Here is a 19,066-nt window from a genome sequence, read left to right as displayed (position 1 = left end):
AAAAAGAACCAAAAAGAGAGCAGAATGAGATTGATTACTTTATACTGCGAAACTAATAAACCGACAAATTAAACTACAAATATACAGTGGTTAACAATTTATTAAAGCCAAGACCATGGTGATCGCCATTCTGAGATCATGTGAAAAAAAGAATAGCTACCAAGTGTTCAGTGATACGACATTTCTAATGAACACTAAACTCTTCTGTGTAAGTCATAAAAACAAAGCATTTCATAGTAATTTCTGTGAACAATATGACCTATAGCCACCTTTATCTAAAAAAATACTGTAAACACAGTTCTTAATAATTAGGGTCTTTATGGCAGTAACAACTAATATTTTTGAACACTACAGAGCTCAACCATATGTCAGCTCCTCTGTCGCATTCACAGGCATGGAATTCATATGTACAACCAAAAGTGCATGTATCACCTTATTACTTATTAGCCAAACCCTTCTCCTGAACTAGCTGATAAGATCAAGGATATAAAACAGTTGTTACTAAGTAACTTTCCATTCCCTTTATGACATTTTCAGCAAAGTACACTCACTAAAGGGCAAATGAAATAAGGAACTCATGAGGCCAAAGAGCTACACATTTTAATATTATTTTTCTACAAAGATGTGTGCTTTGGAGTTTAGTTAACTTAGCAGTTCTAAGTAAGAAACATCCTTAATTGATCCACTTCCTCAAATTTCACATGAACCAAACCAATTTGGAAGAAACAATTCTATGACGGGCATTCAAAAACAGCAACAACTAAAAGCTTATTTTCAGAAGTTTTCACAGTAACACAGTAAATAATTTCATCCAGTTAATTTTGCAAGCTATCATCTCTTCCTTCACTTTCAAATACAACACATTAGATATGCAAAAAAGAAAGGGCGGACTTTGTGTGTAATGGGTGTATTGTGGGCAGAGATGTTTCATTTTACTCATGTGCTGTTTTAAGGCCTGCCATATTTTAAAGTCTCTACAAAGACAGTGGTGTTCCTATGAAAGCTTCCTAACGAAAGCTGTGAGCAGCCCTCTTCAATTACAACGGGAGAGAACCACCAGTTACCACATGCCAGCTGTCTAGGGTTAAGACCCATCCAGATTCTGTGCCCTGAAGCTGCCATGCATGGCCAGTCCCGCTGCTGGCTGACCTTTCTTCAAGTTAGAAGGCTGTGACCCTGTTACTATGAGAGAAATTTGCCATAGCACCCCTAATAAATAATAACAAACACTTGACAGTTTACTAAGTTCTTGTAAACATCTGCTTCATCTAATCATCTTAAAACAACCCTTGGATAGGTTAAACATGGGGAAACTGGAGCTAAGGAAATGTAAGTGCCAGTTCCAAAGCACACTATTGCACAGTGACAAAATCAGCTTTTTTGCTCTATAGACTATATCTTTCCTCCAAATCATATACCTTGTTCTCAGTCTACAAAATGTCTCTTAGGAGACAGAAGGCTTTTCATCTGCATTGTCTATTTAAATCTGATCCATCTCCAAGGAGTTAGCTCAAAAATCCACTGGAGAATCAGAAATTTTAGGGCTAGACCAAACTACAGTGATCATCTAGTCTAACATAAACCCCTTAATTACAGATGGAGAAATGGAGGCTGAGGAATTCAAACATAAAATCTTTCCTGATCAGCCTGGCAGGTGTGGCTCAGCAGTTGAGCATCGACCTAGGATCCAGGAGATCATGGTTTGATTCCTGGTCAGGGCACATGCCTGGGTTGCGGGCTCAATCCCCAGTCGGGGGGTGTGCAGGAGGCAGCCGATCAATGACTCTCACCACTGATGTTTCTCTCTCTTCCCCTCTCTCTTCCTCTCTCTGAAATCAATAAAGAGATGTTAAAAAAAAAAAAAAATCTTTCTTGATCAACCTGTCTTGGGGTGATTTGGCCTCAAACGCTTGGAGCCATTGGTCCTTGAACCAATTTGATGATAACAGATTTTTGTATCACATCTTCCATTTTTGTCTTGAATTGCCAATTTAATAATTTTCTGTTAATTTTTCATGTCTTTATATCCTCTCTCAGTACTTTTGAGATTTTCTTTGTATCCTTTGTATCATTATAGTGCCTATAATATTTAATGATTTGTTGAAATTTCCTTCCAAAATGCCTTAAAGAGATGTAATATTTGCACAATTTACAACAACTATCATGAATCCTACCCCACCATTTTTCAGTCATGTGTACTCAGAAAGATCAAAGCCATCACTAGGCTGATAGGTCACAGTCTATATACTATTTGGTGGTCAAGGCAATGCCAGTTGCTGAACTCACTCAACAAGGTAAGTTTTGCCATCTGAAGACACGTTAGGATACTCAGGGAGCTCTGTGGTCTGGAAGTTCATTTTCATTTACTATGCAAGCCTAGTATATTCTGGACCATAGCCAGTGAAACACTATAATTAATGCTGTCACTTAGAAACAGCAGCTGGCCTGTAGATCTGTATATATTACATAAATTACACTTTTAAGTGAATAATTTAATTGCTTGATCAAGAAATTTAATGTGAGATTTAAATATCACTATTCCTCTCTATATTTATACATTGATGTTGTATATATGTATATAATCACATTCAAAAACAATATAAAGAAAAACAATGCTTTGACATTATCTATGGAGACTAAATATGCGAACACTGAAATACAATACTTTTCTGCCAAAAGCTTGAAAATGCAATGAAAATACCTTTCCAGTCATAAAGAATTGCCTCTGAAATTCAATAATGATACATATGACAGTGCTTTTTTAATTGAAAACATTTTCATGAAAAAGAGTAAGCTCTTAAGTGACTTTTAAAACAATGCTACAAAAGAAATGCGGCTTACCACGTAAGTGCTGACCGTCTCGGTCACCACACTCCGCACGGGAGCTTTTGAACTTCCAGCTCCAGAGACGGCGGGGGACGGAGACGGCATCAAAGCGGGGGACGCGGTGGACTGTGCGAGGAGTGGCAAAGGCACTGGGGCAGGGGTGACATGCACTGGTACAGTGGCTGGGACTGGCACTGGTGGCGGGGTCTTGGGTCTATTCAGAGAAGGAGCTGGCTTAGCCTCGGGGGCTGGAACCACTTTGCTGATGACACTGTCAATAAAAAAGAGAAAAGGAAAAGTCAATACAGAACAGTTGAATCAAACTAAATGTTTTAAAACGTTATCACAAAGTAACTTTCTTCTTCTAGAGGCAAAATACTTTTTGGAAGAGTCCAGAGATAGCTACACACCTGAGTTCAAGGCCCTTCACCCACTCCCCTCTCAACCTAGTCATTGAGAGGGAAACAGCAGCTCTAGCCCTTCCTGGTCTTGTTATCAAGTAAAATTAGCGCTGTGCAATGGCCACCGGCCTCTTCACTGACAATTCCTTAGTCACAGAGCTCATGCAGTGGAAGGAGCACTGGACTCAGAGGCAGGACATCTGAGTTCAAGTTCTAGATCTGCCACAGGCTACGTGACCGTGGGTAAGCTATTTAAAAATATGATTTACTGAGGGCCTATAAGAAGTTATATATTATACTAGGCATTTTATATATATCATCTCATCTAGCCCTCACAACAACTTCAAAGAAGTGATAGCGATCCTATTTTATAGATGAGGAAACAGGATTAAAGAGAGAAATTGGGTAAAAGGGTGGCAGGTCTTGAACCACAGTCTTGATTCCACAGCTCTTTCTTCTTCTTCTTCTTCTTCTTTTTTTTTTTACAAGTTCCTTTATTTAAAAATATATATATATCATTTCAAGCACAGAGAAAACAGGCAGCTTAGGTAACAGAGGTAAGACAGGAGCCCTCTGCCATATTTGCTTCAGGTCTCCCTCCCTCCCTCCTCCAGAAGTAACCCCTCTCCTCAAACTGGCGAGTCTGCTTTTGTAAATTCATTCTTTGTAGCTTCTCTGCCTTTGTGGGTGCCCATAAGCAATATATACTGTACTACTGTTTTATGTGTTTCAACCATATAAACAATATCACACTATATTTATTCCTTGCAACTAGCTTTCCTCACCTAGTTTTTTTAGTGAGATATAATTGACATGTAACATTGTGTAAGTGTGACGTGTACAACTTGTTGGTTTGATACATTTGTACATTGTAATATGATTACTACAGTGGAGTTAGCTAACACCTTTATCATGTCACATAATTATCAGCTCTTTTTATGTTCAGAACAATTAAGATCTAGTTTTAGCAACTCTGACATTTATAATACAGTATTGTTGAATATAATCTCTATGCTGTGCATGAGGCCTCCAGATTTTATCTACTAGTTACCCACTTTTTTGACTTATCCATGTTGATACATATGATGTATATTATTTATTGTACTTTTAAATTGTATTCCATGGTATGGGTAAACCAAGGGGTTTTTACCTATTGCCCTACCTGAGTGCAGGACATATTGCCTTGTAAATGTTCTGTGTTAACTGTAAATACGTTCAAGAATTTCCCAAGGCTACAGTCCTGGGTCACTGGGTCACAGAGTATGCACATTTTCACCTTTATGAGGAATCCCAAGCTGCTCTCTAAAATAGCTGCACCAACTTATCTCTTTCTACTCTCCCGCAATTATCTAAGCCTTGCTTTTCTGATCAACAAAATGAAAATAAATATAGCTGCCTCTGAGGGTTCTAGTGAGAACCTGAATATAGAGAAACATGTCAAAAACTATGTACAAATGTAAAGTGTTAGCACCAGCACTATACTCATGGCTCTTGCTCATGACAACCTCTGGCATCATCATTACCAGCCTGCATAGTTCCATTTTCTCAAACCACCTCCACTAAAAAGCATTTTTTTGCTATTCTGATCAGAAGATCATAAGACATTACATTACTTCAAAAAATGTCATCATTAGTAAACAAATACCTAATGCTGTCAATTGCTCTCCACTTGTTTCATCCAAGTGTGTGATCACCTTCCTAACTTGAATATAGCCAAAGACCAGAAAATTTAATGTACGTTATTTGTGCAGGAGACACTCAATAAATGTGTAACATAAATAACAGTGAATATTTATTGAGCACTTACTAAGTACCCAACTGTTCTAAGCACTTGAAAGCCAACTGCATACCCAGCACTAAGCTAAATGTTTACTTGCCTTATCTCACTTGATCCTCTTAACAACCAAATGAGGTAAGCACTGTCATTACTTTCCTTTTTTTGCAGATGAAGAAATCCAGGCACAGGGAGATTAAGTACAGACTACTGTGTGGCAGAGCCAAGATTTAAACCCAGGCAGTCTGATTTCAGAACCCGCAATCTTAACAACTATACCACTGACTCTTGATGCTTCCTGAACGAGTTTTACCTTATATATAAGGTGGGAATTCAAAGTTATCACTGTATTTATATAATCATATTACTATATTTATTATACTATATCCATAGTGCAAGCACTATTTTTATGGTTAGGCTAAAAATTTAAAACACACTATTTGTGGAGGCAGTTTCCCATAATAGTTTAAAACATGGGTGCTGGAAATAAAACTAAAGAAAAAGCAGGAACCCAGAGAGGTAAGTAGAACACAGATGTTTTACCCGAGGGCATCTGCACATAAGGCAAATGTGATCTTTGGTTCTGATAAAGAGGACAGGTTCCAAAGCCCAGGGCCTGCCAAAGTGTAAAGTCTAATAGCACTCCTCTCCACATTAAGGACTCCCAACTGGCTACACCAACTAGGTAAGGGTGAATCAGAATCTCATAAATTCTCAGCTCTGGTGGTCCAGGACACTCTATTTAAAGTCATTTGGATTAGTAATGTGCCCAAGTACCCAGCACACATCATCCTGAGAGGAAGTAACTTAAAATCTAGACCTCATATCATTAACACAGATAATTATTTAAGGAAAACAGCAGCAGATAATCAAAGGTTACCAGATACACAAGGAGGCAAGGCAGCCTTAGAGAGAAGCAGAAAAAATAACAGACAGTATAAAGAGACTCATAAAGACCACAGATACTAGAACTATCAACTACAAAACCACTGTACTTACAACGTTTAAAAAATAAAAGGTAAAGACTGAAATTATTGGCAGTTAATAGGAGGCTATAGAGTGCCCTAGCAGATTTGTAAAGAGCAGACCTTACAAAAATGAAAAACGTAGTAAATTAAATGTAAAACTCAATGAATGGGAGAATTAGAAACTGAACAGTAAAACAGAAGAAAACATCTAGAACTTAGCCTTGAGAGACAAAGAGAATGCAATGAAAAAGTCTAAATAGTTCATGTTTAATCATAATTCTAGAGAGAAAGGGGCAAAGGCAAAATGTTAACAAGGAATATCTAAGACTTCTAAAGAACTGGTGCACGATACCAATCCATAGACTTAAGACGCCTAACAAATCCCAGGCAAGATAAATAGAAAGTAATCTGTACCTAGACACATCAGAGTGAAACTATAAAACATCACAAAGAGAAAAGTCTGAAAAACAACTAGAGGGAAAAAAGAACAATTACTTTCAAAGAAGAAACAGATTACAGCTGACTTCTCAACAGCAATGATGAATTTACAAAACAGTGGGATACATCTTTAATGTGCTGAAGAAAAATAAATTTTGTCTCTGAAAACATCTTTCAAGAATAGGGTGAAATAAGTACATTTTCAGGCAAGCAAAACCTAAGAATTTGCCACCAGTGGACTCTTACTAAAAGAAATTCTAAAGTAGCAAACTCAAAATATTTTTATATTCTTAAAAATTACCAAAAAAACCCAAAGAACTTTTATGTACATTTTATCTGTGAATATTTATATTATAAATTGAAACAGAAATTTAAAATAATTATCTAGTAATTCTTTTAAAACTAGCAATAATAAACCCATGTTAACAGATAACATTTTTTTTAATGAAAAGTATGTTTTTTAAGACAAGACTACTTTGTGAGAAGGCTGGCCACTGTTTAATATTTTTTATAAATCTCTTCAATGTCTACATATGTAGCTGGAGATGGGAGGAGCATTTTAATGGCCTTTTCAGATAACTGTGTAAATTCTTCTTTGCTACTGTACCAATATGCAACAAATGGTAGTTTCTTAAAAGGTAATTGCAATGCACAATCTGAAACCATATCAATAAGCTTTTTGTATTGTGTTAAAAGATTAAAATCTATTGATATGTCTAGCACTTCGAATAGATATTTTTACCCATGCATGATTTTGTAATATCATGCATCAGTCATTTGTAATGTTGGTTGATCAAATTATGCAGATCTTTCAAACATTCACACATTTTATTATACACTATTAAAAAATCACATTTGTTGGTGTTACCATCCATCTCATCAAAATTTTCTTAATGTACTGAGGAGCTGTCAACTTGTAATGATATGCTTTCTAAAATTCTAATTTTTACTTAAAAGCTTAAATTTTATAATTTATAACAAATACTCTCAGTGCTTTCTTTGAAATAACAGGTTTACTGTGTTCATTTTTTTTAAAAAAAAAATATCTTTATTGATTTCAGAGAAAGGAAAGGAGAGGGAGAGAGAGAGAGAGATAGAAACATCAATGATGAGAGAGTCATTGATCGAGCCCACAACCCGGGCATATGCCCTGACCGGGAATCGAACCCCGATCGCCTGGATCCTAGGTCGACGCTCAACCGCTGAGCCACGCCCGGCCGGGCACTGTGCTCATTTTTGAGAAAATGTTGGCCAAATATCCAAGTCTAAATAATCATTGTTTATCAGTTGCTCTTTCAAGTAAAAAAGATATGTGAGAAAAGCAGCTAGTTCAGTTCACAACTTAATCACACAAGTGCTTTTCCTCAATACAACTCTCATTTTAGCATGAAGTGCAAGTGTTTTACGAGTACTTCCTATTTCATTGTTTTCCACGTAATCACCCAAACTATTAAAAAACTGTACATTCCCGGGGCCTATGCACTACACTTTGAGCACGTTTGTTCTAAAGGAAGCACTTCAGGACACGGTGATCCCATCAAGTCTGAGATGCAACAAAAAATGACAAGGATGTTGGTAAGGTTAAACAGACACTGGCTAGAGGAAACAACAATAATAATATATTGTGGAATTATAAAAAAAAGATAAAATATATAGATATGATAATATATAAACTAGGAGGGGATAAACCGAGCTAACATATTCTAATGTCCTTCTATTATCTGGAAGGAGATGTAAAGGTATTAACTTTAAATGTAGTAATTTCTAGGGTAACCATGTAAAAATTAGGAACAAAGTATATGTATAACTTCTAAAGCAGTGTGGAGAAAAACAGGATAAAAAATAACCAATCTGATAAAAGGAAAAAGAAAAGAGTAAAAGAAACCTCAAACAGTAAGACAAAGTCCCAAATAAGGCGGATTTTAACTCAAAATATCAGTAATTATATCATGTAAATGGACTAAATGATTTGGCTGTCACACTCGGTGAAACAATAAAACCCAACTCTCTGCTATATGAGACTCATCTAGCAACAGAAAGGCAGAAAGATGCTAGGAAAAGAGGAATGCAAGGACAAAAAAAGTAATACCCTCAAACAGATTTTACGGCAGACCATCAGAGATAATGAAGGTTACATTATAATCATAATGATAAAAGGTTCCAATGTGCCAGGAAGACAAAACAATTTAAAATTTGAATGCACTTAAGAATACATTCTCGCCTGGCTGGGCGTGGTTCAGCGGTCGAGCATCGACCTAGGATCCAGGCGATCGGGGTTCGATTCCAGGTCAGGGCACATGCTCGGGTTGTGGGTTGCAGCCGATCAATGACTCTCTCATCATTGATGTTTCTGTCTCTCTCTCTCCCTCTCCTTTCCTCTCTCTAAAGTCAATAAAGATATATTTAAAACAAAAAGAAAAAAAAGAATACATTCTCAAAATATATAAAGCAAAACTGACAGAGCTGTAAAATCAGAAAAATCCACAAGTATAATTGAAGATTTTAGCATGTCTATCTCTTTGTAACTGACAAAGTAAGCAGTCAAAAAAAACACAATAAAGATATAGAGAGTTTGAACAAAATAACTAAAATAATAAAACTAACCCAATGGATATTTTAAAATTCTACTTAACAAATCCAGAATACTTACTCACTTTTCAAGAATATGCTGAAAAACTTGACCAAACAAATTTTGTAAGGCTGAAGAACAACTGAACAGTCTGTACATATATTTGTTACCCCTGCTATATTGGTAGTTCCTCAAAGGAATGGAAGGGAAAGCCTTTTTATTTCTGTATCTTCAGGATCTAACAGGGTAACGGGCATTTAGCAAGTGCCTCATAAGTATTAGCATGTTTAAGTTTACTAATCAAACAAAAACAAAAACAAAACAAAAGCTGGTCTGAAAGTAGTGATTTCCTACATGAAGTATTTAATGATTTAGTAATTTCCTAGATGAAATAACACATCACTTATCTAGCCAATAAAAATCACAGGAACAAACTGCACAGTAATCTGCACTATGACATGGGAAGAAAGGTGGAATAAAGGGCAGATGAGGGAAATATGGGAGATCAGTGAAAAGAGAACAGAAGAGGGAAGAACAAGAGAAGGGAAGGAATTCCAGGTTTAGGTTAGGAGCCCAGGGAAAACCCAGGCATTTTCAGTTCTGGGCTCAACGAATTGATTGCAAGGAGAAGGAAAGAAGGGGGAAAGAACAAAAGGAGGACAGGAAGCAGACAACAGGCTTGAGATCTACTGTGACTGGAGGCAGAAGTAAGCCTGGGTATCTAAGATAAACAGGAAGAGTTTACTGGAGAAAAGTATCTTCTGTCTTATTCCTACTCATTGAATGATGGACGGGACTTTGACAACTACTTGCAAAAAATTTGTTCCTTTTATCACTTTATTTCAAATTTAATATTTGTCAGTATTTTGGTGGAAAATGTTAGAATAGCTGAACCTATTATCTAAAATGATTTTTAGATATTCATGTGCTCTAATACACAATGATTGTATGAAATTGAGAATTAGCTCTTAGTGGTAAGATAACATCATTAATCTGAAAAACAGAAAACTCAAATTACAGCTATATCACAAACCATAAGTTCTAGAGTGATTAAAGATTTGGTAAAAGAAAACATAAAACCATAAAAATACCCCCAAAAGTAAGTAAGTAAACATGTTTTTAATCTTGGGGTAGGGAAAGATTTTCCTAGCATCTCACCAAAAGAAACCATAAAGAGAAACACTGACTTGATTGTGCAAAATACCATAAGCAAAATTAAAAGAGAAAAGGCAAAATGAAGAAAATCACGTGCAATATGCATGATAATGGGTTCAGTCCTTATTATATAACAATTTCTTTCAAATAAAAAACAGAAAGGCTAATGACATTCTTATTAAAACATGAATAAAGGACACAAACAGGTGATACAGAATAACAAATATACAAACATCCAATAGATAGAAAACAATAAGAAAATACCATTTTTGGTAAAGATTTAAAAGATTGACAACACCTATGTTGTCAAGATGGGGGAATGGGAGGGGTGGCTGGCACAGTATTTCTGAATGATTACCAAGACCTTAAAAATGTCCAAGTCTTGCCTAGCAATTCCACATCTAGAAATCTACCTAAGGAAATAACTGGACAGCTATGCAAAGATATGGGGTAAAGAACTTTATTTATTTATTTACCCTCACTTGACAATATAGGTTTCTTTTTAATTGACTTTTTAGAGAGAGAAGGGAGAGGAAAAGAGAGAAACATAGATGTGAGAAAGAAACACCCTTCGGTATACACCCTGACCGGGGATCAAACCTGCAACCTGGGTATGTGCCCTGACTGGGAATAGAACCTGCAACCTTTTGGTGTACGGGACAATGCTCTTACCAACTGATCCATACTGGCCAGGGCTAAAGAACATTTTGTAGTATTGATTATAATTACAAAAAACAAAAAAATTAGAATGACTATAATTTAAAATACCTCAAAATAGGAGTTAATTAAATTATAATGAACAAACACTGTATTGTCATTTGAAGAGATACACTTACATACACACACACACACACACACACACAATTTGCCCCAAAAAGATTATGGACAGTATGCATGATAGGGTCCAATTTTTGTAAGGAAAAAGCAAAAGCAAAAGCAAACAAGAATGTATGAGTGTGTACTTAGAAAGGTTAAAAAAATATATACCAAAATGTCCAGAAATTGGCTCTATATGGTGGGACTATAAGTGTTTTTTTTCTTTTGGCTTACCTATAATTAACAAAAAAAGAAAAAATTAAAAACACTTGTCACAATATACACATCTAAAGTGTTGCTGGAAATTTTTAAATAATTGTTTGAGTTGTACATTTATAATTTGTTCACTTTTCTGTATGGATGTATATTATACTTTTAATAAATTACTGGGAAAAAGTGATGGCTTGGCTAAAGCTTTCCAGGCAAATGTTGACCACAGTCTAGCTGTAAACCTATGAAATAAAAGTCCCAAGCTAAATAAAAAACCTGCTCAATTAGTGTATCTAAACTGAGTGTATCATCCTTAACAGAGATCAATAAGAAAAGGGTCAAGTGAGGAGAACCAAATAAAACTATACTAGTTTTGTACATAAATTATAAATTTGAGGAGCCTTTAGATATTTAGGTTGGTTCAGTCTTTGGTCTTTTCAAAGAAATGTAACATCCACAGGTACACTGGACCCCAATGATGTGCATATCTGTCTTTATCATCCACATTAGGTCACACATTTCCTAGAAGTAAGATGTGTATCTTATTGGTCTTTGAATTGTTTGCAGTATCAAATAGTGTCTGAACACATATTCATCAACTTTATTAAGCTTAATGCCTAATATTGCAGAGAACGCTTCTATAAAAATGTTTTACTTTTAAGTATTTTTGTCTGTTTTAAAATGTTTTAAAATAGGCCAATTACCCTATTCTTTCCTTCCTGCCTACCTTCCCTCCACACTACTTACATGAAGAGTTCCAAGACCAATGAGCTTTCTGTTTACCAGCATGGATTCAATTCCTCATCCATCGCTTCTCAGATCAAGAATAATTACCACACCAATGCAAGGTACAAGCACAGCATGAAGGTCTCATTCTAACTGTTGTCTGGAAATGCTTTTAAGTTGTTTTAAGCTATACTGGACACACAATTAATATTATTTGCCTTACTTGACTCTTTTCCAATCCCCTTTCATTTTCTTAGATTTCCCCTCATTTATAAAGCCTGTGAATAGTGCCCACGAGAATGGCTTAGCCTCAGCAATACAGCCAAGGGATGTAAACAGATTGTTGACTCATTTTATGGGGCAGAACCTGAAATCTCAGAAATATCTACTTGTATGTATCTTATTTTTCAATCTAGAGAAATGGTGTTTAGATGAAAATAAGTTATAATAATTACTCCTTTAAAAGTATATATCTGTCATTCAAATTTTCTTAGTAGCAAAAGGACAAACATTAAAGTGGGTATGCAGTGTTGATGAGATGAAACGTCCTAATTTTCTGTTTGCCCAAGATTAGACTGGTATCATGTAGGCACTAAAGTGCCCAATTCTTGAATTTCGTGAGAAAATTCACTAGAGTTTGAAAGTTTTTTTATTTTAGCTGCTAAATTACTTCTGTGGTAACATAGTTGTATGAGCAATCCTTTTATTATCTCTTCAATTTTGAATATTACACAAAAAACACATAAACAGTATAATGGCATAATTCCTCATCACTTATGAGATAAACTAAAAGTAATTTTGGATTCCTATTGGCCTTCCTTGCCAAACTTTATTGCTACATACCTCTAAACAGAGCTTTGCTTGTCCATATTTTCCCACCTGAAGTATCACTTTTTCCCTCCTATTTAATTGCACAGTAAGTTCTCCTCCAGCGCTTTCTGTTGAAGAAGCAAAGTCTCGCAGAGTAACCAACACCGCCCACAGCTGTGTCCCACAATGGCTCCATGCTGCTAACATTACATCTTTTGGAGGATTTGATCAGAGTCCCCTAACTGCTATAAACACTGGCGTTATTCATAAAACGTGCAGAAGGAAGGATTTTCAGCAGGATTTCTTTACCTGTTTCCCCACCACAAAACAGTGAAATAAACAGAATGGGTCATGAGCTGCCTGGCCTGTAATGCAAACTCACAGAGTGACAAGTCAATAAAGAGCCAATCTTCACCTCTCTAGGCACACAGAGCCTCCAAGGTTAGAGGCAAACACAATGTGGATATGTCTGCACAGGGAGTTTAATGCTCCTCATTATCCAGCTATTGTGTGCAAACACTATGAAGCCAGTGATCTAAATTATCAGAGTCTGAATAACTGGCTACTAAACTGCACACAAAGTTCAAAAGTTCCCCCACAATGGCTTACTTATTTACCCTTAAAGGTGAACAGCCATTTTTCAATGGTAACAAAACCATGCCATAGGTAAAAATGCCTGTAATCACCTCTATGAATTTTATATAAACTCCTGATGAGGGAAGTTCTTCAGCGTTTGGGAGAAAAAAGGGGGGAAAAAATGTACCTTAATCCACAACCCACTTTTCTTCTTCAGACTTAAAATTTTAATCAATCTCAGAAATAGCGTACACCTTTGAAATACCATATGAAACAAATTCCCATGATGTATTTTAAACTAACTTCTCCTTACCACAAACAAAATAAAATCCCTGAGATTTCACTGTATAATATAATGTTATCCTAAAATCACATAGTTGTGTCCATATTTCACATTTGATTAAAAGGAAGAAATACCCAAAGACAATTATGAGAATCAGTTGTATGTTGATTCTTCAAATCAATCAGTACTTCTTATTCTTGATCTTTACAGTTCAACTTTTAGTATTCGTTACAACACAGCTGTAAATGGATTTAATTCCGCAAGCTCACACTGCTTGCCTCTTGAATATTTACATCATCACACAAAATGGATGTTTTATCTTGTAATAGCCCAAGTACATATCAGGTACAAACATTTTATCTTTTAATTCAAGAGGACCTAGTTGAAAAATGGAACAAATTGCATGAAGTAATTAAAGGAAAATATAGCCTTTGTACAATCTTCATTTCCAAAGGACTCCTTCCCAAATGACTATACTTCTATTGTCAAATGTTCAAAATCTGTACAATATCCTAATAGAGCATTAATACTCAGGTAAATAATAAATAATACATATTTCCTTATATTTACAAGGAGATATACTAGAAGAATAAAGAAAGAAACAAAAATTGTAACTTATAGGGAAAGGAGTGTAAAGGTAGAGGGCATGGGATGAAAGCAAGACATATACTGTTTCAACTTTGGAGTCAAGTAAGTTTTACATATTCAAAAACTTAAATTTATAAAACTGCCTGCACGTTGAAAATAAATGGAAATAAATGAAACTCAAGGTATATCATGCTAGTGACATAGCCACACAGAAAAAAATAATTTCAGGTGATATTAGGAGAACAGCATTTTGGTCACACATCCACAGTGAGTTTATTTTATGAATAAAGAGACTGAGACAAATCTAATCTTTAACTTCATTCAATAGTTTTATCAATTGGAAATAACAGCATAAATTCATAATTTGTTTCTCTAAAAAAATAACTATTTCCTAGTTCTGGCCATTGTAAAGGCCTAGGGCAATGACTTCTCAGTAGCAATGGCACCTCCAGTACCAGACTGTGATTCCTAAAAAACATTCTCCACAAAAAGGAACAAAGGTTCCTTGAAGGAATGATTAATTCCAGGTCTGTGGCAGGAAGTAAATAAGATAAACCTGGAACAATTATACTAGAAAGTAAAAAAAGCTATCAAAGATGAATAGGAATGTGTTAAAATCCAGAAGACAACAACAGGTAGGAGTTCCCACTAGCCAAGATGGAACAAACTGAACATAAAAAGAATAAGGGGCCCTGGCCGGTGTGGTTCAGTGGTTAGAGCACCAGCCTGCGAACTGAAGGGTTGCAGGCTCGATTCCCACCCCCAGCTGGGCACCTGGTGGGAGGCAACCAATTGGTGTGTCTCTCTCATATCAATGTTTTTTTCTCTCTCTCCCCCCTCTCCCTTCCTTCCACTCTCTAAATATTAATGGAAAAAATATCCTTGGGTGAGGATTAACCAAAAAAAAGAAAAAGATTAAGGGGAAGGGGGAGGGAGAGGAAGCTCTTTCCCAAACCAAAACTCAACAATAACCACAGGAGGTAAATATGGCATCAACTCCACCAACTTTGTACACTGAAGTTTGCAACCAATTGATGTTTCTCTCTCTCTCTCTCTCTCCTTCTCTCTCTCTCTCCCTCCCCCTTTCCTTCTTCTCTCTAAAATCAATTAAAAAAAGATATTAGAAAAAGGCACTAAGAGACAAGCGTGGTTTGGACCCTGATTCAAACAAACAAACTGTCAAAAGATATTTTTGAGACAAATGGAGAAATCTGAATATAGACTGGGTATGAGATAAAAGCAAGAAAAATGTTCACATATTTGATGTAGATAATGACATTGTGATTATACAAGAAAATAACCGTATTTTCAGAGCTGCATGTTAAAGTGTATATTAAAGGTAAAATGACATTAGGCCTGCATTTGCTTGGAAATGCCCTACACAGAAAAATAGAAGAAAAAGATTAGATCAAGCAAGTATGCCAACATTAAATCTTCAGGTGTTAAATCTATTAGGTAGTGGATACATGAAAGTTTATTAATTTATTATTTTATGTTTTAAATTTTCATAATCAAACATTAAAAAAACCTGTTTGTAATATGTGTTTTATCCAGAATGACTTAGGACGATACAACACAGTCAGCATTAAAAGGAAGAAAACACAGAACTAACATTTATTGAAAATGGAGGCTCTGGTCTCATCAAGAGATAAAAAACATAAGAAGAAAAAGGTAGGAGAAAAACCATCATGTTCAGTTTTAAAAATGTTATGTTTGAGGTGTCCCTACTCCATCCAGTCAGAACTTTCTAGCAGGTAACTGGGCAAACTAGCCTGGATCTCGGGGGAAAACTGTGAGCTGGAAATTATCATTGCATAATTTTGACATCTAAAGAGTGAATGAGCCCGGCCGGGCGTGGCTCAGCGGTTGAGCATCGACCTAGGATCCAGGCGGTTGGGGTTCGATTCCGGGTCAGGGCACATGCCCGGTTGTGGGCTCAATCAGTGACTCTCTCATCATTGATGTTTCTATCCCTCTTTCTCCCTCTCCTTTCCTCTCTCTGAAATCAATAAAGATATATTAAAAAAAAAAAGAGTGAATGAAAAAACTTACAGAGAAAGAACAGGGTAGTGGGCTGAGGGCAAGAAGAGAAAGAAAAAGAAGTCCATAAAAGAAAAACAGAAGGAACGAAAAGAGAGAATCTGAGGAGTGTAGTAACAAGAAAAATGCAACAGCCCTGGTCGGTCTGGCTCAGCAGTTAGAGCATCAGCCAGGGGACTAACGGGTCCCAGGTTTGATTCTGACCAAAGGCATGTACCTTGGTTGCAGGCTCAACCCCTGGCCCCAGCTGGGGCACGTGTACAAGGCAACCAATTGATGTGTCTCTCTCACATCGATGTTTCTCTCTCTCCCCCCCTTCCACTTTTTTGAAAAGCCATGGAGAAAAAATATCCTTGGGTGAGGATTTAAATAAATAAATGAATAAATACGTAAAGAAAAAAGAAAAAGAAGAAAAAAAAAAGAAAAACGGAATAGAAAGTTTCAAAAAGAACCTGAGGTAAACAACACATCCAGCACAGCAGAGAGGATGACCGTCACCAGGCTGCGGCATGGTCTCTGGGTGGATTTCAGGATCTTAATGAGAAGCTTCAGAAAAGTTTCTAGGGCAGAAGCCAAAATGCAGTGAGTTTAAGAATGAAAACTGGAAGAAAGTACATATGAACAATAAGTTCTGAGAAGTCAGAACAAGGATTTATATAACCTCTCTTTCATGGGTGGGGGAGGAGGCATGGAAAAGGTAAGAAGATTTAGGATGGGAAAATACAAGGCCAAAGGAAAGTGAGAAAAAGGAAAAAGATACAGAGGAGAGGAGATAACGAAGGGAAAGGACTTTCAGGGGGGACGGGGGGATGGACAGAAAGGTGGGGATGAAGGAAGGCACAAAAGGAAGGGCTGATCATGAAAATAAGGAGGGATGAGGGGATGCGGTGCTTCTCCTCAGAGCCTGGAGGACAAGCTGTGAAGGTACAGTTTTGGAACCCCAAAGAGTAAATCCAAACAGACAGGGGTCACATGGCTAGTCAGTAGCTCAAGGTGACATAGCCTTCAACCCATGTGCTGAGCCTTTGGCAACCACATTTTTAAAAGCTGTAATACTCTATATCACAGAGGTCCTGAGGTGACATGAATATCCATTTTATAAGCTACAAAAGAGAAGAATAAATGTTATACTGCCTTCAAAGTGTTTATGTAAGTATTTTACTATTACTATAGCCCCATAAAGGACAGGAAATTATAGAAGGCAAAGAATTTAAACTTTCCATTGTCAGTAATAATAAGAGTGCCTAAGTATTTTCAGTACGTACATATTCTTTTTAAACACTAGGAGTGTGAGTAGTTTGATCTTTAGGGGAAATTATAGTCAGATAATATCCAAAAGGTTACCATGATATAGCTAAATTATCTCTGCCTATCACAGGTTAAAGAATATTTAAATTCTGAAAGTTCGGTCAGCTTTTCTTAGATAACAAATCTTAAGTACCTTCCTATATTCACTCAATTAGTGATCTTGGGCGTTGATAACACTGCAGAGAGAAACTTTCCAACTATCATTCAAATCATATCTAAAAAGGTGGTCATAAATATTTTAAAACCTAAGTGAACTAATAAGACCTAGACCCATTAAGGATAAGATCTTTTACAACAAATTAAATAAAACAATTTATTGAAGTCTGGACTCAAGATAAGCTAGATTTACTAGCTGACCTTTTATTCATTTAAAGAACAAAATTAGCTCTAATTGCATTAGAATGGAATCCAGTAAATTTCCCCAAGTCTTCTAATGTGGCATCCGTGTAAGAACTGCTGTAATTGTTTACAAGTAAGATGGAAATGCTTTGATTATAATCTTTCCACTTGTTTTACTGTGTAGTAAAAGCATTTCCCAAAACCTAAAGCCAGTTTTTCTGACAGTATACTATTTTTTCTCTTAAACGCACTGCATCTTTTGTGTTAATAAACAAACTACAGTGTGCCAAGGGAAGAAATTAAACTTGGAGATTTCATCATAATTTTAGGTCAGTAAAAATGAGAAAGTAATATAAGGAGGTCAAGACCTCCTTGTCTGTAATAATCAAAAAGGGCTGAAGAACTGAATAAGAACATTTTAAATATCTGCTTTCTCTCGGAATTATAACTGAGACATATAGGTTTGGGTCTTTTGAATTTATAAGTACAATAAAGTAGCAAAGTAGCAAGAATAGTGAATACAATCCACAACTTGTGTTCTATTTGTTCAGCTGCTAGGAAATTTCATTTGTAATGTTACCATCTTTCACTAGCATTAAAAATAGCCATACATTTTAAATATAGTCATTCTTAAGATTTTTTGGTCATATTTTTGATATTTAGCTTCTAACAGAGGCAAAATACCTATGAAGTGTTTCAGTATCAGTGGCAAGTCAACCAGGGCAAAACAAAGCTATCAACACTTTTCAATCTTTTTTTCTTTTTCCCTTAAATCAAAAGCAGACAGTTTTATTGGAAGGGAAACAAATTAAAAATAGAAAAGCAAAAGGCCTCCTTTTGTGATAGAATGATGCTCTGAAATGTTCCTTAACTTTACTTCTAAAGCAGGGGTGGGGAATGTCTGGCCCACGGGGACGGAAATCATTTGGTCTGGCCCTGCCAAGGCAACTGCAGGAAGGACTCGAATTCAATAAATCTAGAAGCTTTTTCCATAGCTAATTTTTAAGTTGATAATTTTCTATGGACCTCGAATGATATTATAAATATCCAAATGGCCCTTCGCATAAAAAAGGTTCCCCACCCGTTCTAAAGGATCATTCTTTTAAAACAACAAGTTTCTTTGCTCTGCTTCCCTAGCACACTTTCATAACAATACAAAATCTGCTTTTTCCAAAATAAAATATAATAAAATTAAAAAAAAATCAATTGTTTTTGCCGCCTCTGGTCCTTCAACCTGGT

The 19,066-nt window shown here is 36.1% G+C and overlaps 1 protein-coding gene across 2 annotated transcripts in view; it reads right to left on the bottom strand.

The window, feature by feature from the left end:
• The window catches only part of TAF3 (TATA-box binding protein associated factor 3), a 153,332-nt gene that overhangs the window by 2,946 nt on the left and 131,320 nt on the right, over nt 1-19,066 (bottom strand). For both annotated transcript variants that reach the window (XM_081156095.1, XM_081156096.1), the window contains exon 5: nt 2,842-3,097. In XM_081156095.1, the coding sequence (XP_081012221.1) occupies nt 2,842-3,097 (256 nt within the window). The remainder of the gene's footprint in view (nt 1-2,841; nt 3,098-19,066) is intronic.

This window comes from Miniopterus schreibersii (genome assembly GCF_964146895.1).
Source record: "Miniopterus schreibersii genome assembly, chromosome: 1".
Lineage (NCBI taxonomy): Eukaryota > Metazoa > Chordata > Mammalia > Chiroptera > Miniopteridae > Miniopterus > Miniopterus schreibersii.
This window is presented reverse-complemented; position numbering and strand designations above follow the sequence as displayed.